This window comes from Ovis canadensis, chromosome 5 (assembly GCF_042477335.2).
Source record: "Ovis canadensis isolate MfBH-ARS-UI-01 breed Bighorn chromosome 5, ARS-UI_OviCan_v2, whole genome shotgun sequence".
NCBI classification, from domain to species: Eukaryota; Metazoa; Chordata; class Mammalia; order Artiodactyla; family Bovidae; genus Ovis; species Ovis canadensis.
The window spans coordinates 28,233,889-28,257,977 of NC_091249.1; the positions used below are offsets into that span (position 1 = coordinate 28,233,889).

The 24,089-nt window shown below is 45.4% G+C and overlaps 1 protein-coding gene across 1 annotated transcript in view; it reads left to right on the forward strand.

The window, feature by feature from the left end:
• LDLR (low density lipoprotein receptor) overlaps positions 1 to 24,089 on the forward strand; it is a 36,696-nt gene continuing 12,607 nt past the window's right edge. Inside the window, exons 1-7 of the mRNA XM_069591128.1 lie at positions 1 to 264; positions 10,432 to 10,554; positions 14,281 to 14,403; positions 17,408 to 17,794; positions 19,728 to 19,850; positions 21,745 to 21,867; positions 23,431 to 23,550. Of these exons, the coding sequence (XP_069447229.1) occupies positions 198 to 264; positions 10,432 to 10,554; positions 14,281 to 14,403; positions 17,408 to 17,794; positions 19,728 to 19,850; positions 21,745 to 21,867; positions 23,431 to 23,550 (1,066 nt within the window). The 5' untranslated portion in view covers positions 1 to 197. The remainder of the gene's footprint in view (positions 265 to 10,431; positions 10,555 to 14,280; positions 14,404 to 17,407; positions 17,795 to 19,727; positions 19,851 to 21,744; positions 21,868 to 23,430; positions 23,551 to 24,089) is intronic.

Sequence of the window (24,089 nt, forward strand, 5' to 3'; positions counted from 1 at the left end):
CACAGTGAGGTGAAGATATTTGAAAATCACCCCACTGCAAACTCCTCCCTCTCCGGGAAACCTCACATAGAAATGCTGCATATGACTGGGGCCCCGCGTGCAGTCGCGTCCTGGCCGCGCGAAGCCGGGGTTGCCAGAGCGGTCACTGCCAGCGGACAGCGGCCTGTGCCGGGGCGTGACAAGCGGAGGCTGGGATCATGAGGCTCGCGGGCTGGGGACTGCCCTGGGCCATCGCCCTGCTCATCGCTGCGGGGGAGGCTGCAGGTGAGACTGGCTCCGGAAGCCCGCGCGGGATAGGGGTGAACTCCTGAATTTGGAGAGCCCCTTGGTATTTTGGGGGGCCGGCGGGAGAGAAAATGAAAGATCATTCAATCCATGGAAGACGTGGGAAAATGACACAAAGTCCTTCCCCAATGGCTGGATTGGGAAAAGGGTTCTGGGGATAGGTGTCTGAGGGGTCTGGAAAGGGAACGCGACGCGGCTGTCCCTACAAGTATCCCCACAATGGGGGACCACTCCCCTTTTCTTAGAGCCTGGTACGCTTTAGGAGGAGGTACTCCCTCCCAGAGTTATTCCAGGGGTGAGACGGACCCGAAAACCGGTTGCTCAGCCTGGAGGCCCTACGGACGCTCCTCCACATCGTCTCACCCTCAGGGGTTACGGCGGCGGTCCAGTTGGCTTTGTGCTTCCCAAGGGCGCTGCTGCCTCTGGAAGCGGAGCGGGACTCGTCTAACCTGCACCAAGCTTCCGCCCTTAGCCTCCTCCTCCGGCCCCGCCTTCAGCCCTGTGGGCCCTCCCCCGAGCTCCCATTGGGCGCCATTCGAACAGGCGAGCCTCGAGCCACACCCCTTGGCCAATGGGAGGCGGTGGTTGCTGAGGCCCGGGCGGGGCGGGGCGGAGCTGGCGCACGCCACGCGCCTCACCTACATCTCCGTGAGGATGTCGAAGGCTAGTCGTTCAGGGCTCCCGTCACAAATGATGCGACAAGTCCCGGGCCCCTGGAAAAACTCTGCAAGCATAGATGAGGTGCCCGCTGAGCGCTTGAGCCCCGCTCGGCCAAGGCCTGTTTCCTCCTCTATCTGCAATGATGCCTTCGTACCCACTTTGTCCTCGGGAGCTTCTCTGACCCCGCCCGACTGGGACCAGTTCGCAGACGTGACTCCCAGGCCACCTTCAAGGCCTCAGTTCCTTCCCAGTCTGAAACGTTGCCTAGAAACTCTAGTCCTTCCCGGATCGGACGTGAAGGGCACTTAATGGAGACTTTCATCCGTGCCTGGACAGGGACCGAGAGTTGGGGACCGAATGGAACCCTTTGGGGTTGCCTTGTTGTTCATAGGCGCTACAATGAGTTCAGTTGAGCTGCTCTCATGACAACATGACAACCTTTCATTTTAGGGGGTTTGAATTTTAGATTTGGGCAAGAGGCTGCTGCTGCTGCTGCTGCTGCTGCTGCAAGAGGCTAGTTGGTGCAATATCCTGTTATCCAGTGGCTGAGAGAGACATTTGACCTCGCCCTGGATAATAAAGAAATGGTCCTTTTCCAACTTAACAACCAGCTGGGCCTAGAAAAGTATTGGAATTGTCCCATGAACAGGATGCAGGAAGCTTTTTTTTTTTTTTTAAGGTGGGGGAGGGGTGGCTTTGAGCAGAGAACTTTGAACTCTTGGAATCAGTACCTGTGACACACACATCACAGTTTCCTCTGGGAGGAAAGGAAGGAGGATTTCAGCCCATGGCAGAGGGTTATTGTAATAATTCGGCCATTGGGTTGTGTGAAGCAGAGGGATGGTGGCTTGGAAAAGAGACAGTTGATGAGCCTGTATTTCACACAGAGATCCACTCCTTCTTCAAGAGGATATTAATGGCAGTGAAGTTTCATTAAGCAAGATATGTTGCTTCAGTTTCCTTTTTCACTGGGCAGCTTGAGGATCTGATGTATTTTGGTTCTCAAGGAGGCTCTGAGTCTGGGTGTGTTCCCCAAACTCCTGAGAGTGAGTAGGCAGCTATTAACTATCTGCCTGCAGTGTGGGAGACCTGGGTTCAATCCCTGAGTCCGGAAGATCCCTGGAAAAGGACATGGCAACCCACTCCAGTATTCTACTGTGTATTCCACTAAGTATCTACTCTGGCATTAACTTCATGATAGACATCTGTAGCAGCCCTGGCTACTCCAGTTTGCCCCGAGGGGCGGGGATTTCTTGTCTGTTTATTTTGGGAATGGTAGTAATTGGAATCTTAACTGCTTGCTTTCCTTTAGCCAAATCAAAGTCAATTAATTGACAGTTGGGTGAGGGGTATCAGATATGCCAGGGACACACCCAAATTCAGAAAGTAGAGTGTTCCTACTAAGCTGTGTCTGCTTTAACAGAGGATAAGATGGTTAGATAGCATCACTGACTCAAGAGACATGAATCTGAGCAAATTCTGGGAGATAGCAGAGAAGAGAGGAGCCTGGCATGCTGCAGTCCGTGAGATCAGGAAGAGTTGGACACAATTTAGTCACTGAACAACAACTGCTTTAACAACAAGCCCCAGGGGGATTCACTGGTCATTGTCAGGCATATTTATCTTTCTGGGCAACACTCACTAAAGATAGGGAGAATGTTTCTGAGACTGCAAACCTTTAAGAGAAATATCTGCCTCATTCTGTCTTTCTAGGGCATTCCTGCTCATATCTGTAGGGTTCCTGCCCTAATAAGACCCAATTCCAGATGCCTTTTTTGCTCAGTGCTTTGATTGCCTTTCACATTCCACATTCAGTATGTTAACAGCATCCACAATCTGCTCCGCTGTCTAGCAAGTAACCATGTGTTGCTAAGACACCATGCAAGTAGTCAGCAGTGAACAGTGATAGAAACTGGCTACCCCTCAAAGGAGCAGACGACAAAACTACCATGGAGATCACCTCCGGGGAAAATACCTTGGTGGTCCCTCTTGTGGGAAAGAGCACTGGTAAAAGGATTTTTCATTCATTTTCTGGTAAGACTCTTAGCTTCAGCCATTTTTTTCTTTTATTAAGATTTTTTTGGTGTGGAACATCTTTTTTTGAAAGTCTTTATTGAATTTGTCATGATGTTGCTTCTGTTTTATGTTTTGGCTTTTTTTGGCTCTGAGGCCTGTGGGCTATTAGCTTCCCAACTAGGCATTGAACCCACATCCCTTGCACTGGAAAGCGAGGTCCCAACAACTGGACCGCCAGGGAAGACCCAGGCCATTTCTTTTTCAAGAAAATGATTCCAAGTATTTATTTTTTAATTAATTTTTTTTTCTTTCGGTCCATGCCTCTCTTGTAGGATCTTAGTTCCCAGGCCCTGTCAGTGAAAGCTACTGCTACTGCTAAGTCACTTGAGTGGTGTCCGACTCTGTGTGACTCCATAGACGGCAGCCCACCAGGCTCCCCCGTCCCTAGGATTCTCCTGGCAAGAACACTGGAGTGGGTTGCCATTTCCTCCTCCAATGTATGAAAGTGAACAGTGAAAGTGAAGTCGCTCAGTCGTGTCCGACCCTCAGTGACCCCATGGACTGCAGCCTACCAGGCTCCTCCATCCATGGGATTTGCCAGGCAAGAGTACTGGAGTGGGGTGCCATTCACTGAGCCCTAACCTCAGGACCACCAGGGAATTCCCTCCATGTATTATTTTGGTTTTCCTGAACAACCACTATCTTCAGTATCCGCGGAAGGAAAACCTTGAAAGCATTTACCACCTCAAATGTGTGCTGGCGAAAAAGCAGAAATGTATATTCTCCTTTTCTGTTTCGATAACCTTGTTCCTGATTCCTCGCCCGTGACAGGAGAGGTCTACGGGCTAGAGTTTCGATTGTTTTCTGTTTTTGCGGGGGAGAGGGATGTTGCTTATGTAATTTTAGCCATCCCCAGTATGAGGAGTTATGGGATGTGGCGCTCTGGTTTGCTTTTGCTGAAATTCAACTGAAACTGACATACAAAACCCAAACCTTGCTTGTGGAACTGGGAGGAAATAAGAAAGAGCTATTTGTTTCTTTGGGCTGTGGTGTTTGAAGTAGGACTAGTTCTGACTCCTTGGTCAGGTCGGGGTTGCCCACTGCCGGGACACCTATCTTGAGGTGCTATCCTGGGTGCTCACCGTCATTTATCCTTGGCCATATGAGCAAGGCCACGAGACATTTCCTAGCTGACTGCTGTTGGTAATGGTGAAACCCATTCACTTTTCATTCAGACGTTACAGCTGATGGCCAGCTGGATGAACAGCTGTTCAGGTAGAAATATGTAGTAGTAGGCTCTTCTTGTTGGTAGGGTCTTCAGCCATCTATGACAAGAAAATATTTGATTAACTGTTGCCCAGGGGAGGGCTCGTTGGTGTCCAGGGAAGGGGGTTGTTGTTCTTTCCCTCTCTTACTTTTGTTATTACTGTAATTTTTATTTTTGGCTGTGCTGGATCTTTGTTGCGAGGTGGGGGCCCTCTAGTTTGTGGGCTTTGTTGCAGAATGTGGAATGTTAGTTCCCCAGTCAGGGATTGGACCCAGCGCCCCTGCATTGGGAGTGCAGAGTGCAGAGGACCACCAGAGAAGATCCTCTTTATCCCTATTTAAAGGGCTTTAAGATGGTTTAATGTTTCTAGCCTTTCCAGTAGGGCTTCCCTGGTGGCTTAGACGGTAAAGAATCTGGCTGCAATGCAGGAGACCTGGGTTTGATTCCTGGGTTGGGAAGATCCCCTGGAGAAGGAAATGGCAACCCCCTCCAGTATTCTTGCCTGGAGAATCCCATGGACACAGGAGCCTGGTGGGGTACAGTTCATGGCGTTGCAAAAGAGTTGGACACGACTGAGCGACTAACGCTTTCATTTTTGCACTTTCAAAATGATTTAATACTTTTAGCCTTTCCAGTAGCACATTCTGCGTGTGAGATGGTTCCTTGGGCAAAGTGGATTAGCGATGATTGAAACTGCCATCTCCTGGCTGGGAGAGCAGATGGCAGAAGTTCCTCCTCCAGAATCCTCCTCCTCTGTAGAGAATGTCCCTTGCCTGAACTTCCTTTTTTTTTTAAACTTTTTTTCTGAGAGTCCTGGAATTTTGATTGCTTTTTACCCACCCCATGCGGGAAGCCAGAAGTGAGTCATTTCCTTTTTCAGGCATAATCACAATTCAGCTGTGAGTCAGTGGATGTGGGGTATATTGCAGAGGCACCTCAGAGGGCGATGTCCTGTCTGGATCAGTAGCTGGGCGATGCATTATCAGTCTGTCTTCTGATAGCAGCAGATTCTAGAGCTCAGCTCATTTGAATCTCCTGAGCTCTCCACTGGGGTTACCTCCAGCTTGGTCTCTTTGTAAGTTCAGTTACCAAGTTCTGTTGATGCTTCTAAACACTCCTTGTATGTATTTCTCTCTTTATCACCTATAGCCTCCTCCACCCCTCCACTCATCTCTCTCACTTGACTGTTCCTCTGGGTAGGAACACCGGACAATGAGCTTTGAAGACCCAGAATTTGTTTCTTTTGAATTAAAGGTGCAATTGACATACTGTAAAATCGACAGATAAGAGTTCAGTGAGTTGTGATAGACATCTACTTCCGTGTAGTCACCTCTCATTAGGACCTAGAGGACTTCTCTCCCCCCAGGAAGTTCCCAGCTCTCTTCAGCTTACTCACCTGCCAGACACAGACCAGAGGCACCTCTAATCTGATTTCTGTCATTGCGAAAAGTGAAAGTGTTAGTCACTCAGTTGTGCCGACTCTTTTCAACCCCATGGACCCACCAGGCTCCTCTGTCCACGCGATTCTTCAGGCAAGAATACTGGAGCGGGCTGCCAGTTCCTTCTCCAGGGGATTTTCCCAACCCAGGGATCAAACCTGCGTCTCCTGCATTGCAGGCAGATTCTTTACGTCTCAGCCACCAGGAAAGCCCAGTTTCTATCATCATCGGTTAGTTGTGCCTGAGCTAGAACGGCACATGAATAGTATGTACTTGAGCAAAAGAAACTGGACAGGGAATTCCCTGACTGTCCAGTGGTTAGGACTCCGAGCTTCCACTGTAGGGGGCAGAAGCTTGATTCCTGGTTGAGGAATTAAGATCCCACAAACCACACTGCTCAGTGGGGGAAAAAAAAGCTTTGACCTTTTTGAACTTGACATCGTTATACACCTGTGTTAATAATTCTTCTGGGTCCCAGGGACTTTGCACTTAAAAATTTGACAGATTCTGCCCTGTTGCCCTCCGAAGAGATGAAACTAGAAGAGTTTCACTTTTCCAAAATCTTTGCCCAGTAATATGATGGACCTGTCTCTGATTGGGGCATACCAGCTGAACAAATCTTGTTTTGACTCAGGCCTTGGGCTCTGATGGTTTCACACTAAAAGGAAGAAAAAGACATTCCTTACTCTCCAGGAGTTTAAATCTAGGCTGGGGGACTTGGTAAACAAATGCTTTCGATCTTGTATGTTAGGAGTGAGAAATGGGTGTTTTAGGAGCTCTTGTATGCGTGCATGCTAAATCACTTCCAGTTGTGTCCAACTCTTTGCGACCCCGTGGACTGTAGCCTGCCAGGCTCCTCTGTCCATGGGATTCTCCAGGCAAGAATTCTGGAGCTGGTCGCCATGCCCTCCTCCAGGAGATCTTTCTGGCCCAGGGATTGAACTGTGACTCTTACCATCTCCTGCATTTGCAGGTGGGTTCTTTACCACTAGCGCCACTGGGAAGCCCACGGGCTGCTAAACACAGTTTCGGGGAAGGTTAGCTTCGAAGCTGAACTGTTAGGCAAGTAAAGAGGAGGGAGTTAGGTGGGGACGTTGTACCAGAAGGGACTGCAGAGCTTTGGGATCTGAGGTTGTGAAATCTTTTTTTACCAGATCCAGCATGTTCTCCTTAATATAATTATTTGTCATATACCTATGCTATCATCTGGTGTACATTAAAAACCATAATTATACAGAAAAGCAGATATGTTAAAAAGGTGAGATAAAAATCAAACACATAACATTTTAAAATATCTTGTTATTTGTGATGGCTTCCTACTATAGCTAAAAATCTCAAATCATGATGTAGTGGGGGCAAGGTTTCTTTTTTTCCTTTATATCTCTATATATGAAGTAACATATATATATATATATATATATATATATATAGTAAAGTATATTTGATTTACAATGTTGTGTTCATTTCAGTGATTCAGATTCTTTTTCAGTTTCTTTTCCCTTACACGTTATTACAAGACAATTGAGTATATAGTCCCCTGTGCTACATAGTAGGTCCTTGTTGGTTATCTATTTTATATATAGTAACGTGTATGTGTCCATCTCAATCTCCTAATTTTTCTGTCCCTCAGTTCTTTCCTCTTTGATAACCATAATCTGTTCTCTATGTCTGTGGGTCTAATTTCTGTTTTAAATCAGTCCATTTGTATCTTTTTTTTTAAAGACTCCACATATAAGTGCTACTGTATAATATTCATCTTTCTCTACCTGGCTTACTTCACTTAGTATGATCATCTCCAGGTTTATCCGTGTTGCTGCAAATTGCATTATTTCATTCTTTTTTATTGCCAAGCGTTAAGGGCAAGGCTGATGATTAGCAGTTGGACACAGGGAGCCATACTTCAAAGAGTGCCTTTGATCATTCTTATTTTTATGGCTTGACTTTCCACCATATCTAATTAGGTCTGTTTTTATCTTGTACGTTGAGGGTAAGAGGGGCAAAATGCTCACTAGGAGGAATCAACTTGTCAGTGCCACCCTCTAAGGTCGTGAAGTTTGCACATTCACTTTCACTCACAGCTCATTAACTTAACCTTGGTCCCATGGCCACACCTGGCCGCAGAGGAAGCTGGAAATTATAGATCCTCCCTTGGGTAATGTGCTCAGTTAAAACTTGAAGGTCTCAAACTTCCCTGGTGCTCCAGTGTTTAAGAATCCACCTTGCAATGCAAGGGACATTGGTTGGAGCCCTGGTCTAGGATGATCCCACATGGCACGGAGCAACTAATCCTGTGCACCACATCTACTGAACCTGCACGCCAGAGCCTGTACACTGCTTCTAGAGAGCAGCCCCTGCTCACTGCCACTAGAGAAAGCCCTCACATAGCAACGAAAACTCAGCACAGCCAACATGCAAATAAATAAATCTTTAAAAAACTTATGAGTGTTTAAAGAGAATGTGCATGCGTGCGTGCTCAGCCATGTCCAACTCTTTGTGACCTCATGGACTGTGGCCCACCCAGCTCCTCTGTCCATGGGATTCTCCAGGTAAGAATACTGGAGTCGGTTGCCATTTCCTCCTCAAGGGGATCTCCTCGACCCAGGGATCAAACCCAAGTCTCCTCTGTCTCGTGCATTGCAGGCATATATTCTTAACCATCTGAGCCAGCCGGAAAGTCCACTTAAAGAGACTATCAAGGAGGAAAAAATCTGAATACATAAAAAGACACAAAGCATGTAAGATCTTGAATCTTCTCCCATATGCAGAATGAGGGAAGAAGAGACTTCTTGCATGAGAAGAATCATTCAAGGATCAAGGATCTTTTTGTCTGGAAGCTTCTCCCGGGAACGGACTAATTCTGGAGACATAGTTTATGTCTTGTGCATGAAGAGTTCATTAATTGCCTTTGTGCAAAATGAGCAAAAGAATACATTTTGTGCAAACTATTAAACTATTTTTTGGGGGGGTTTCAGTCAACATTCAAAATAAAGTGATAAAAGAAAAAATGTTCTTCTTACGAAAGTAGTGAAAAATATAATAAATGTAGCCATCAGTCCAAACTTATATTTTACATATCATTTGCCTTCAGAATATCTGACTCATGAGGAAATTTCTGCTAGCTTCTTCTTTCTTGGTCTTATTTCCTTATCCTGAGATAAACTGGATCATAATTTTTATTAACTGTGTTACTTTAGATTATGAAGGGGATCAAAGTCTATATTTAAAGATTAAAAGAGTAATACCAATTTTATTACCAGCCAATAAAAGTTTATTGGAAGCCTGGTGTGCTGCAGTCCATACGGTCCCTAAGAGTCTGACACAACTGAGTGACTGAAATGACTGACCCACTCCAGTATTCTGGCCTGGAGAATTCAGTCCATGGGGTTACAAATAGTTGGAATGAGCAACTTTCACAATAAAAGTTTGCTTTGATCATAGCTCACACGTAACAGTGACCCTGAATCACAGCATCATACCTGAAACTAAATGTAGTCAGTATTATTTTGCTCTGTGTCCTTGGTCTCTTAGTCATGTCTGACTCTTTGCAACCCCATGGACTGTAGCCCGCCAACCTCCTCTGTCCATGGGGATTCTCCAGGCAAGAATACTGGAGTGGGTTGCCTTGCCCTCCTCCTGGGAATCCTCCCCACCCAGGGATCATACCCAGGTCTCTCGAATTGCGGGCAGATTCTTTACCATCTGAGCCACAAGGTGTAAAAGTCGTATATTTTAGGGGGCTTCCCTGGTGGCTCAGGAGTAGAGAATCTGCCTGCCAATGAGAAGACACAATTTCAATTCCTGGTCCAGGAAGATCTCACATGCCTCAGAGCAACTAAGCCTGTGCACCACGACTACTGAAGCCTGTGGGCCTAGAACCTGTGCTCCGCCACAAGAGACGTTACCACAGTGAGAAGCCAGAGCACCACAGCTGGAGAGCAGCCCCCACTCTGGGAGGCAGTGAAAGACAAGGAAGCCTGGTATGCTGCTGTCCATGGGGTCGAAAAGAGCTGGACACAGCTCCGCGACTGAACAGCAACAACCCGTTTCTTTAGATCTGAAATTAAGTTATATGATCACCTCCTCCGCTGGATCTCTGCTCTCTGACTTCTACATTAATAATCTCTCATAACTTATGTACCCTTTTTCGGGGGGCTGTGCTGGGTCTCAGCTGCATCACGTGGGCTTCTTGGGGTGCGCGAGCTTAGTTGCCCTGTGGCAGGTGGGATCTTGGTTCCCCAACTAGGGGAACTAAGTGTCTCCTGTACTGTAAGGTGGGTTCTCAACCACAGAACCACGAGAGAAGTCCCAGTTTTTATCTTTAGTTCCTTTCTACCTACTGGAGAAAGCTTTTCAAGTTTTCCTCCAGCTTAATGCTTTTGCAGCCTCAATTTCCCTTGGTCCTGTCTCCAATACAGGTTTGTGACATGCTAAATCAAATCAGGTCCTTTTCTTTGCTATTGCGCACCCAGGTTCTAATATTTTGTCCCCATCGCCCAATGGATCCACACTTTGGACTCACCAACCATGATGTCAGAATCTCACACTGGGGATAAATCTCTTTTTAGGAAGTGTTTTTCGCATCCTCCACTATACTTTTGGTTCACTCAGTTTAATTGTTGTGCGTGTTTGATTTCCTGGAGACATGACTGCTGCAATAGGATTGTATTTCTGGTTCATTCTTCACTTGGCAGGAAAGAGACACAAAGAATTCGGGCATTTTGTGATCCGAGCCCTGATTCTTCCTTCTCCTTTCTTTCTCTTTAGTGGAAGACAACTGTGCGAGAAATGAGTTTCAGTGCCGAGATGGGAAATGCATCTCCTATAAGTGGGTTTGTGATGGGACCGCCGAGTGCCAAGACGGCTCTGATGAATCCCAGGAGACGTGTAGTGAGTATCTCCCCAACTTTGGACGTGACATGTGTCCTAACCTTTTCTTTTTAACTCCTTTTTTTTTTTTAATCTAAGTATAGTTGTGTTACACTTAAACATTTTCAGTTTTAATTTTCAATGTGTTAATTTCTATTGGATGGCAAAGTGATTTGATGATAGCGGGTGACAGATGTGGTAGAAATTGACAAGCATACTAATGTATTCTTCTATGAATTAGGAGATGGGCAGAGAAGATATTGGGCTTTCCAGGTGGGTCAGAGGTAAAGAATCCACTTGCAATGCAGGAGATGTAAAAGACTCGGATTTGATCCCTGGGTCGGGAAGATCCCCTGGAGGAGGGTATGACACCCCACTCCAGCTTGGCGAGCTACAGACCATGGGGTTGCAAAGAACTGGAGAGGACTGAAACACTTAGCATGCACACAGAGACGATATTATTGGAACTTTCCTTTAAAGGCTCTTTTTTTTTCCATTGAGGTTCATGTTACACAGATTAGCCCTTTTTTAAGATTGTTTTTTTGGTGGACCATTTTTAAATGGTCCGTTTTTAAATATCTTTATTGAATTTGTTATAATATTGCCTCTTAATGATTTAGGTTTTTGGCTTCAAGGGGGTCTTAGCTTCCCAACCAGGATCGAACCTTCACCCTGTGTTAGAAGGCAAAATCTTAACCATTGGACTGCCGAGGAAGTCCCACAAATTAGCCTTTTTGTGTGTTTGTTTTTTGTTTTCTTGGCCACTCCAGGTGGCTTTTGGGATCTTAGTTTCCCAACCAGGGATCAAACCCATAACAGCTGCAGTGGAAGCTTAAGAGTCTTAACCGTGGAATTAGGCCATTGGGGGTAGGAATAAAATAGGAATTTGGGATTAACAGATGCATACTACTATATGTAAAATAGATAATCGACAAGGACCTACTGTATAGCACAAGGAACTATATTCAATATCTTGTAATAACCTATAATGGAAAAGAATCTGAAAAAAACACATACATATATACACACACACACGTATAACTGAGTCACTTTGCTGTACACCTGAAATTAACACAACATTGTAAATCAACTGTGCGATTTTTTTAAAAAGCCACCCCAAAATTTTAAATTAAAAAAAAGTGACCAGTTTAGTAGCATTAGTATATTGCAACCACCACTTCTATCTCATTCCAAAACCTTTGCAACACCTAGCATCTAACTTAAAAAAAAAAAATTATTTTTCTGTGCTGGGTCTTTTTTTAAAAATTTTTTATTTTTTTTATTTTTTAAATTTTAATATCTTTAATTCTTACATGAGTTACCAAACATGAACCCCCCTCCCACCTCCCTCCCCATAACATCTCTCTGGGTCATCCCCATGCACCAGCCCCAAGCATGCTGCATCCTGCGTCAGACATAGACTGGCGATTCAATTCTTACATGATAGTATACACGTTAGAATGTCATTCTCCCAAATCATCCCACCCTCTCCCTCTCCCTCTGAGTCCAAAAGTCCGTCATACACATCTGTGTCTCTTTCCCTGTCTTGCATACAGGGTCGTCATTGCCATCTTCCTAAATTCCATATATATGTGTTAGTATACTGTATTGGTGTTTTTCTCTCTGGCTTGCTTCACTCTGTATAATCGGCTCCAGTTTCATCCATCTCATCAGAACTGATTCAAATGAATTCTTTTTTACGGCTGAGTAATACTCCATTGTGTATATGTACCACAGCTTTCTTATCCATTCATCTGCTGATGGACATCTAGGTTGTTTCCATGTCCTGGCTATTATAAACAGTGCTGCGATGAACATTGGGGTACATGTGTCTCTTTCAATTCTGGTTTCCTCGGTGTGTATGCCCAGCAGTGGGATTGCTGGGTCATAAGGTAGTTCTATTTGCAATTTTTTAAGGAATCTCCACACTGTTCTCCATAGTGGCTGTACTAGTTTGCATTCCCACCAACAGTGTAGGAGGGTTCCCTTTTCTCCACACCCTCTCCAGCATTTATTGCTTGCAGATTTTTGGATCGCAGCCATTCTGACTGGTGTGAAGTGGTACCTCATTGTGGTTTTGATTTGCATTTCTCTAATAATGAGTGATGTTGAGCATCTTTTCATGTGTTTGTTAGCCATCCGTATGTCTTCTTTGGAGAAATGTCTATTTAGTTCTTTGGCCCATTTTTTGATTGGGTCGTTTATTTTTCTGGAATTGAGCTGCATAAGTTGCTTGTATATTTTTGAGATTAGTTGTTTGTCAGTTGCTTCATTTGCTATTATTTTCTCCCATTCAGAAGGCTGTCTTTTCACCTTGCTTATATTTTCCTTTGTTGTGCAGAAGCTTTTAATTTTAATTAGATCCCATTTGTTTATTTTTGCTTTTATTTCCAGAATTCTGGGAGGTGGATCATAGAGGATCCTGCTGTGATTTATGTCGGAGAGTGTTTTGCCTATGTTCTCCTCTAGGAGTTTTATAGTTTCTGGTCTTACATTTAGATCTTTAATCCATTTTGAGTTTATTTTTGTGTGCAGTGTTAGAAAGTGATCTAGTTTCATTGTTTTACAAGTGGTTGACCAGTTTTCCCAGCACCACTTGTGAAAGAGATTGTCTTTACTCCATTGTATATTCTTGCCTCCTTTGTCAAAGATAAGGTGTCCATATGTGTGTGGATTTATCTCTGGGCTTTCTATTTTGTTCCATTGATCTATATGTCTGTCTCTGTGCCAGTACCATACTGTCTTGATGACTGTGGCTTTGTAGTAGAGCCTGAAGTCAGGCAAGTTGATTCCTCCAGTTCCATTCTTCTTTCTCAAGATTGCTTTGGCTATTCGAGGTTTTTTGTATTTCCATACAAATCTTGAAATTATTTGTTCTAGTTCTGTGAAAAATGTGGCTGGTAGCTTGATAGGGATTGCATTGAATTTGTAAATTGCTTTGGGTAGTATACTCATTTTCACTATATTGATTCTTCCGATCCATGAACATGGTATATTTCTCCATCTATTAGTGTCCTCTTTGATTTCTTTCATCAGTGTTTTATAGTTTTCTATATATAGGTCTTTAGTTTCTTTAGGTAGATATATTCCTAAGTATTTTATTCTTTTTGTTGCAATGGTGAATGGAATTGATTCCTTAATTTCTTTTTCTACTTTCTCATTATTCGTGTATAGGAATGCAAGGGATTTCTGTGTTTTGATTTTATATCCTGCAACTTTACTATATTCATTGATTAGCTCTAGTAATTTTCTGGTGGAGTCTTTAGGGTTTTCCATGTAGAGGATCATGTCATCTGCAAACAGTGAGAGTTTTACTCCTTCTTTTCCAATTTGGATTCCTTTTATTTCTTTTTCTACTCTGATTGCTGTGGCCAAAACTTCCAGAACTATGTTGAATAGTAGCGGTGAAAGTGGACACCCTGTGCTGGGTCTTAAGTGCAGCATGCAAGACCTTCAGTCTTCCTCGTGGCATGCAGGATCTTTAGCTGTGGTATATGATATCTAGTTCCCTGACCAGGGATTGAACCCAGGCCCCCTGCATTGGGAGCATGGAGTCTTAGCCACCAGACCCTCAGGGAAGTCCTCAGCAACTCATTTTTAATAAGTTCCATTAAATTTCCTTCATTTTGGTCCAGAAAAGTGAGCCTGAATCTCCTATCAGAAAACTCTGGGTTCTTCCCTTGCAGAGCTGGGAGTGGCAAGGCCGTCTTGCCTCTGAGTTAAGGTTCAGTTCTGTTCCTCCCATAGAGTCTGTCACCTGCAAGATGGGGGACTTCAGCTGTGGGGGCCGTGTCAACCGCTGCATTTCAGAGTCCTGGAGATGCGATGGCCAGAAGGACTGCGAGAATGGCTCGGATGAGGAAGGCTGTCGTAAGTGGGGTCCCTTGCCTGGTGGCCCATGGATCCTAGCCGTGTCCAAGTGACCTGACTGGGTTCCCGGCTGAGGTCAGAGTTTGTTCCAAACCACAGAGAGTTTCAGACGGGAAGGCACTCTGCAGCAGGTTCTGTCTTGCCTCTTTGATTTTATTCATTATTTATAATTTATTTTCTAAGTGTGTAGATTTTTTAAAAACAAAGTAAGGCTCTTAAAAAAAAAAAACAACAACACCCTGGGGGAAATTTAAATAATTGCTGCTGCTGCTAAGTCACTTCAGTCGTGTCCGACTCTGTGCGACCCCATAGACGGCAGCCCACCAGGCTCCCCCGTCCCTGGGATTCTCCAGGCAAGAACACTGGAGTGGGTTGCCATTTCTTCTCCAGTGCATGAAAGTGAACAGTGAAAGTGAAGTCGCTCAGTCGTGTCCAACCTTGAGTGACCCCATGGACTGCAGCCCACCAGGCTCCTCCGTCCATGGGATTTTCCAGGCAAGAGTACTGGAGTGGGTGCCATTGCCTTCTCTGTTAAATAATTGAGATCACATCAAATCTTCAAGTTGACAAAATATGAAACCCCCCGAGAGAGTATTTAAAAAAAAACAACAACCTAAAAAGTGAGTGTTTACTTAGTGATGCATACCTAACCTTGGTTCTCACTGGGGAGCATTTTAAAATAAAAGGGATTGGGCCTCTTTTCCAAGTGTTTTATTTTTTCTTCCAGCTTTACTGAGATATAATTGACATGTAACATGGTGTGAGTTTAGTGTCCAGTGTGATGATTTTATATATATTGTGAAATGATTACAATAGGGTTATTTAACACCTTCATCATTTCACATAATTACTGTTTCTTTTGACTCTTTAATAATACCAGCATAAGCAACAGGTCCTATTGTATAGGGCAGGGAAACTATAGTTAATATTCTGTGATAAACTATGATGGAAAGGAATATGAAAAAGAATACATTTATGTATAACTGAGTCTCCTTGCTGCAGAGCAGAAATTAACACACCATTGGAAATCAACTATACTTCAATCCAACTTTAAAAAAAGAATTATTAAATTCCATGCACAATGGGGGAAAAAAAAGATTGACATGTATGTACAATAAAACTGAAGAAGTTAAAAAAAACTAATAGTACCATCAAACCCAGGAGGTGGGAGGATGAGTGAAATAGAGGAGGGAGATTAATAGGAACCAACTTCCTCCTGTAAAATAGATAAGTCACAGTGATGTTATGCACAGCATGGTAAATGTAGTCAATAAGATGGTGATAACCTTGTAGGGTGACACACAGTAGGTAGACTTGGATTGGTGATCATTTTGTGCTATCTAAAGTCACTGAGTCACTGTGTTGCACACCTGGAAACTAACACAGCTTTGTAAGTCAATTATTCACCTAGTGCTCAGTCGTGTCCAACTCTTTGTGACCCCGGGGACTGTAGCCCACCAGGTTCCTCTGTCCATGGGCTTTTCCAGGCAAGAATACTGGAATGGGTTGCCATTTCCTTCAACTTAAAAAAGTCCAGTATGGGCTTCCCTGATAACTCGGTTGGTAAACAATCTGCCTGCAATTCAGGAGACCTAGGTTCCATCCTTGGGTTGGGAAGATCCCCTGGAGAAGGGAAAGGCTACCCACTCCAGTATTCTGGCCTGGAGAATTCCGTGGACTGCATAGTCCATGGGGTCGCAAAGGGTGGGACACGACTGAGCGACCTTTACTTTCAAAAAGTCCAATGTCATTGTAAATAAAAACAAGCAAATAATAATAATAATGGCAACAGTTTTTATTTTTATTCCTGGCTACTCTGAGTGGCTTTTGGGATCTTAGTTCCTCCACCAGGAATGGAACCTGGGCCCTTGGCAGTGAGAGCCTGGAGCCCTAACCACTAGGCTGTCAGGGAAGTCCCCAGCCATTTTTTTGTTTTGCTCTGTTTTTTAAAGCCGAAATTACCTCCTTTTCATTTTATAAGTAATACGGTGTGACATTTAAAGTGCTGTCTCTATGCTTCCTCTGAACCTGAATGCATTAGTTTCAGGGAGATATTTGAGCTGAAGGTTAAGGAGGATGATCACGTTTACTCTCTGGTATTTCAAAAACAACTGTTTCTCTAGTCGGATCAAAATATTCTACTTTACCTTCCTTCAACACCCAGTTTCCAAACGTTCAGAGCTGCTCAAGGACCACTAATAAAATGAAAGAGGCTTTGAATAGTAAAGTGAAGTGAAAGTCGCTCTTTGTGACCCCATGGTCTATGCAGTCCATGGAATTCTCTAGGCCAGAACACTGGAGTGGGTAACCTTTCCCTTCTCCAGGGGATCTCCCCAACCCAGGGAACAAACCCAGGTCTCTCGCATTGCAGGCAGATTCTTTACCAGCTAAGCCACAAGGGAAGCCCTTCTATAGTGAAGGAACACTTAATTGTAAGTTGCCTGCGAGCGTGCTCAAGTCCCTCAGTTGTGTCCGATTCTTTGTGACCCCATGCAGTGTAGTCCGCCAGGCTCCTGTGTCCATGGGATTCTCCGGGCAAGAATACTGGAGTGGGTTGCCATTTCCTACTCCACTCAGCCACTTTTTTTTAAACTAAAGTATATTTAATTTACAGTGTTGGGTTAGTTTTAGGTGTAGAGCAAAGTGATTCAGTTACACACACTCACACATACATTCTTTTTCCTATTCTTTTCCACTATATTTATTATAAGATACTGACTATAGTTCCCTGCACAAACTCTTAAATATAGGTTCCCGTGTACCTTTACACCCCAGTCCTCATAGTAACACTTTGAGATAGGAACAGATGAGAAAACTGAGGCCCCAAAAGGGGCCCAGGAACTGGGTGGTTGTTGGCCAGGTCCTCTGACCACCGCCCGGAGTCCACTCACTGCGCTCTGGCCTCTCCTCAGCTCAGTGTCCGCATCTGTGCAATGGGTTGGTGTCGGGATTGGGGAATGGTTTCCCCGGTGACCAAGCTGTCCTCTCCTTTCGGTCCCCGCAGCCCCCAAGACGTGCTCCCAGGATGAGTTCCGTTGCAATGATGGCAAGTGCATTGCCCCGAAGTTCGTCTGTGACTTGGACCTGGACTGCTTAGATGGCTCAGATGAGGCGTCCTGCCCCATGCCCACCTGCGGCCCTGCCAACTTCCAATGCAACAGCTCCATGTGCATCCCCCAGCTCTGGGCCTGCGACGGCGACCCCGACTGCGACGATGGCTCAGACGAGTGGCCAAAGCACTGCGGGAGCCCCCACCCATCAGGCCCCCCGCAGGACGACAACCCCTGCTCGGCCCTCGAGTTCCACTGCGGCAGTGGCGAGTGCATCCACTCCAGCTGGCGTTGTGACAGTGATCCTGACTGCAAGGACAAGTCTGACGAGGAGAACTGCGGTAGGGGCGCCTCGGAAATCCCCTCACCCAGGCTGGGGGCTCCCCCAGCAGGGGACAGAGAGGGGGCAGTGCCTTTTGATGGTTAAATGATTCCGCATCACACAATAAGAAAGTCAGTCCTGGACTTCCTTGGTGGTCCAGTGGTTAAGACTCTGCTCTTCCAGTGCAGGGGTAAGGGCTGGATCCCTGGTCAGGGAACTAAGATCCCATGTACCTTAGCTCCGCCAAAAAAAGAAAAAGGAACATTGCTTCCAAAGGTCTTATCTCCAACTATAATAAATCCTTGATGGGATGATTCAGATACAAGAAAAGAAAGAGCTAATATCCGGCATAAAGAATATGATATCCAAAGATATCTTCAGATTATATTCAAGGCAACATGGTGTCAATAAAACATGATAAGCACCTAAAAAAAAAAATACCAAAAGTCGGTGCCATTTCATGTTCCTTTCGGTCATTCTGATCACATAGAGGACACTGTCTTGCAAAGGAGTTCCCTTTTGAATGCCTGTTTATTTATTTATTTTTAAAATGTATTATTTGAATTCATTTACTTACTTGGTTGTGTTGGGTCTTCACTGTTGCATGAGGGCCTTCTCTAGTTGTGGTCTGTGGGCTTCTCTTGCTGCAGAGCGCAGGCTCTAGGCACACAGGTTCAGTACTTGCAGTACACCAGTTTAGTTGCTGTGTGCTGCAGAAGACCTCCCCAGACCAGGGATGAAACCCGTGTCCTCTGTATTGGGTGGCGGATTCTTATCTACTATACCACCAGGGAAGCCCCTCAAACCCTTGTTTAATTTATCTCTTGCCAAGAGGAGCAAACTGCAGCACACTGTACTCTTTTGGTCCAGAAAGGATCCAGGCCTGACTGGTGATGTCCAAGCTGTGTGACCCTTGGCCGGGGACGTAGCCTTACTGTGCTTTGATCTCCTCCCCTGAAGATGGAGCAACGGTGTTGGCCTTGGTGGACCTGGGTTACGACATAAGAGCACACACACACACAAACGAGTTCCAAACATTTGCATACTTATTTATCATCTTTTTTTTCCCCACTGACCTCTTGAAATTGAATTTTCACATTGTCAGCATTTTTATAGTGAAATATAACCCATGGGAAAGTGCAGAAAGCATAAGCTTAGAGCTTAATGAATTAGGGTTAAGTGACAACCTGTTTGAGGTCAAGGTCTAGTCTGTGGTTAGAGTGATCCTATTCTAGTCACCACGTGCATCTGTCAAGATTGCATCATAACATCATTCTTTTCACTTAGTGTCAGCTCAGAAACATTTTTCATGTTCACAGTCTGAGTCATTGGAAGGGCTGTACGATACTCAGTCGTAATGACTTTTTTGGGAGTGGGGTTGGGCAATGGGCTTCACTGGTGGCTCAGTGGTAAAGAATCCACCTGCTAATATAGGAAATTTGGGATTGATCCCTAGGTCAGGAAGATATTAATTCCCTGGAGTAGGAAATGTCAACCCACTCCAGTGTTCCTGCCTGGGAAACCCCACGTACAGGGGAGCCTGGTGGGTTACAGCACATGGGGTCACAAAGAGTCAGACACAACTTAGAGACTTAACCACAACAACGTCATAACTTACCTGGCCAGGCTTCTATCTAGATTGGGACCACATCATTGCTTTTCTGCCAAGAATAGCCTGCTAGCTCTGCCAGCTTTTTTATTTATTTACCTCTGCCAGGTCTTAGCTGTGGCATGAGGGATTTAGCTTCCTGACCGGGGACCGAACCTGGGCCCCCTGCACTGGGAGCACAGAGTCTTAGCCACTGAACCACCAGGGAAGTCCCTGATCTGCCAACTTTTTAATGAATTTCCTGCATGCAAGGACAGACCAGAGAGAAATCTATGAAAATATAACGGTTGTGTTAGGGTGCTTTCCCTTTCTTATTCTCCACACTTGGCTCTTTCTTTCCCAGCTGTGGCCACGTGCCGGCCTGATGAATTCCAGTGCTCAGATGGGACCTGCATCCATGGCAGCCGGCAGTGCGACAGGGAGCCTGACTGTAAGGATCTGAGTGACGAGCTGGGCTGCGTCAACGGTGAGCCCCACCCCTCCAGGGTCCCGGGCTGTGGGGAGGTGTGGGGGGAGGAGCACAGTGCCTCCCAGACAAGGGAGGAGCCTCCTGTGTGTCCTCGAGCAAGTTACTTGAGCTCTCTGAGCCTCACTTTCTCTAATCTGCAAAATGAAAACACACCCACTTCAGGACTGTGAGATTTAATGAGGCTGGAGAGTAAATAGCTCATGAACCTAACTAAGCTCAGAGTTACGTGTACAGTACAATTCCACTTTGCTGAGTTTATAGTATAGCAGTTCTGCTCCTGGGAAACTTGTATCTGTGCACTGGGAGATAGGATGAGCAGAGTAGCACTGTCCTAACAGCAAAATAGTGGGAGCAACCAGAATGTTCATCAGCAGTAGGATTAGTGTATATATATATATATATATGCCATGTTGCACGACATGTGGTATCTTAGTTCCCTGACCAGGGATCAAACCCACACACCTTGCATTGGAAGCTCAGAGCCTTAACCACTGAACCACCAAGGAAGTCCCAGCAGTAGAATTAATGTAAAAAGAAAAAATTTTTTTAATTGTGGTGAAATACATCTAGAGGCTTCCCTGGTGGCTCAGAGCAAAGAATCTTCCTGTAATGCAGGAGATGTGGCTTTGATCCCTGGATTGGGAAGATCCCTTGGAAAAGAGAATGGCAACCCACTCCAGTATTCTTACCTGGAGAATTAGGTGGGCTACAGTCCATGGGGTCTGGAAGAGTCGGACAGGACTGAGTGGCTAACACAACAAAAAAAACATATGTAACAAAATTTACTGTCTTAACCATTCTTAAGAGCATAGTCCAGTGGTGCTAAGTCACCATCCTTACCATCCATTGCCAGAACTCTTTCATCTTCCCAAATGGAAACTGTCCCCATTATACACTCACTGCTATTCTCCTTCCTTGAGCCCCTGGTACCCACCATTCTACGGTCTCTACGAATTCCTCTCCTCCAGTATTTGACCTTACATAACTGGAATCACAAATTTGTCTTTGTGTGACGGGTTTATTTCACTAAGCATCGTTTCCTCAGTGTGCATCCATGTTATAGAAGGTGTCAGAAATTCCTTCCTTTTTAAGGTGAAATAATGCTCTATTGTATGGATGGACCACATTTCGTTTATCCAGTCACCCGTGGATGAACACTTGGGTTGCTTCCACGCCTTGGTTGTTGTGAATAGCGCTGCTGTGAACAGGGCTGCATGGAAATAATTTTAAACGGCAGTGTCATCACAGAGTGGAATATCATACAGCTGAGAAAAATGAGGCTCCAGCCCCTGTCTGCAGCCCAGGCGAACTTCATAACCTTGGGGTTGCAAGCAAGAAGGAAATTGCAGGAATTTAGCTGGATACAGTTATTAAGACTCAAAAGCAAGCAAAATTCAACAGTAGATTGTTTATTCATATATGTTTGACAGAACTATTAATGAAAAAATAAAGAAGTGGTAAACAAAATTCAAGATTATCATTACCTCTGGGGGTAGTAGAATGCGATGGCTTAGACCACTATAATAGTTTAGGTTGGGGCTGGAGAGTAGGAATTTTCAGCTCTGCAGGCCATGGTCTCAATTACATCTGCTTGACTCTGCTGTTATAGCGTGAAGTCTGCCACTGACAGTATATAAACCAATGGGCAGCGCTGGGTGCTAACAAAACTTTTATTTAAACAAACAGGCATCAGGCCAGTTTACCAGCCCGTGCTATTGGTGATATTCTAATTCTTAAGCTGAGTGGAGGCTTCATGTATGATCAGTAACTATTCTGTTTTACCACCAAATACGTTTGTATCTATTCTTGCATAAATGATCATATTAATAAAAAGCACTAAGCCACCTCCTGTCAGCTGGAAGCACCTGACCCTCCTCTGTGGTTCTCACAGTGACTCTTTGCGAGGGGCCCAACAAGTTCAAGTGCCACAGCGGCGAGTGCATCTCCCTGGACAAAGTGTGCAACTCCATCAGGGACTGCCGGGACTGGTCGGACGAGCCCCTCAAGGACTGCGGTGAGCCCTGGGGTGTGGGCAGCTTATAGTGTTGAGGGTGGGGTTCACCACATTGAGAGTGTGTGATGTGGTGCTGTGAGGGGCCAGCCCTGCCCAAGCCCACAAGTGCTGTGACTGGGGCTGGACAGATTTTAGGGGGGAGCCTGGGAATAAGTGGATTGGCTTCTAAGCCTCAGTTTTCCCATCTGTAAGATGGGGCAGTAACTTCCCAGACATCCTAGGGCTGCTGGGGATCAGGTGTTGCAAGTATTTTCAGCAGCACTTTGACCCATGATTTGGACTTTCCAGTCCATAGTGTCTGTTGCAGCTCTTCTACTTGGCCTTTGTAGCAGGAGAGCACCCACCCAAGCCCATACACGTGCATTTGAATGCCTAGGGCCATGCTCCAATATTCTATTATGGATACAGACACTCGAATTTCATATAACTTTTGAAATATTTTGCTTTTGATTCTTATTTTCTTTTCAACTATTTTAAAATGTAAAAACCATTCTTAGCTGTCAAAGAGCAGGTGGGGGGCTGGCTTTGGTCCACGCTTGGTACAGAGGGTAAGAGCATGGATTATGGAGCCCAGTGCCCTAGGTTTGCGGTGAGCCGTGTGATCTTAAACTGTTTAACCTGGCCATGTTTGGTTTCCCCAGCTATAATTCTCTTGCCTTTAAGGTCATAGGGAGGATTTTGTGTGTGTTAGTCACTCAGTCCTGTCCGACTCTTTGTGACCCCAAGGATGAGCTCCTCTGTGCATGGGATTCTCCAGGCAAGAATTTCCTGTAGGAAGGATTTCCTGTAGGGAGGATTAAGTGAGTTAATACATGTATCTATAGTAAGTGGTATGTGGCTTTTATTTTTTATAATTAAAACATTTTTTAATTATGGTAAAAAAAAAAACCCACAAAATTCATGGTTTTAACCATCTTTCAGTGTAGAGTTCAGGATGTTTTAAGTACATTCAGAGTGTTGTGTGACCATCACCATCCATCTCCAGACTATTTCATCTTGCAGAGCTGAATCTCTGTCTCCACTAACTCCCCCTCCCCCAACCTCTGCACCCACCCTCCTACCTTCTGTCTCTATAAATATGACCCCGTTAGGGGCCTCATGTGGAATAGTGCAGTATTTGTCCTTCCGTACGTGGCTTATAATTCACTCACTGTAACACCCTCACAGGGCTTCCCTAGCGGCTCAGCAGTAAAATAGCTCACTTACCATTGCAGGAGACTCAGTTTCCACCCCTGGGTTGGGAAGGTTCCCTGGAGGAGGAAACGGCAACCTACCCCAGTATTCTTGCCTGGAAATCCCATGGACAGAGGGGCCTGGGGGGCTACAGTCTATGGGGTCACAAGGAGTGGGGCAAGACTTAGTGACTAAACATCAACAGCATCTTCGTGGTTCATTCATGGTGTCACATGTGACAGTGGCTCTAGACCTCTTAGGAGTCATGGTAACGTCACCAGCCACGCAGTCATCGTGTTGGTTATGACGAGGTAGAAATAGTGCAGGATGTTGGGCAAGGGGTGGCTGGAGGCTAGGGTGTGACCGGTGCCCCTCCTGCATCTGGCACAGGGACCAATGAGTGTCTGGACAACAAGAGCGGCTGCTCTCACATCTGCAATGACCTCAAGATCGGCTACGAGTGCCTGTGTCCTGAAGGCTTCCAGCTAGTGGACAAGCACAGATGCGAAGGTGATTCCCAAGCCCCTGGCCCTTTCCTTGGAGGAAGAGGAGGGTCAAAGCCTCAGCCTCAGTTTTCCCGTCTGTTAAGTGGGTGCAGGTGCCCTCCTCACAGGACTGGTGCTTGAGCCAGCTGTCGCCAGCTTGGCCCTTGGGGAGCACTTGCTTTTGCCCTTTGGGGATTAATAATTAAGAAAGAAGTCTCAGCTGATGCAACTTCGCCCAGTTGACTGTGCCCTGAACTGAATGGTGAGGTTGGGGTCACTGTTAGAGATGATGCATGGCCATTTTCATGATTTTGGTGATCAGGGACTTCAGTGGCTCAGACTTCACGCTCCCAAAGCAGGGGGCTTGGGTTCAATCCCTGGTCAAGGAACTAGATCCCACATGCTGCAATTAAGAGTTCATATGCTGCAATTAAAGATTTCACGTGCTGCAACTAAGACCCGGTGCAGCCAAATCAATTTAAAAAAAAAAAAAATTGGTCAGAACCTCCTGTCCTGGAAGTTTTCCCGAGAGGGGATGGGTTGTCCGCCATTTGCCACAGGGAG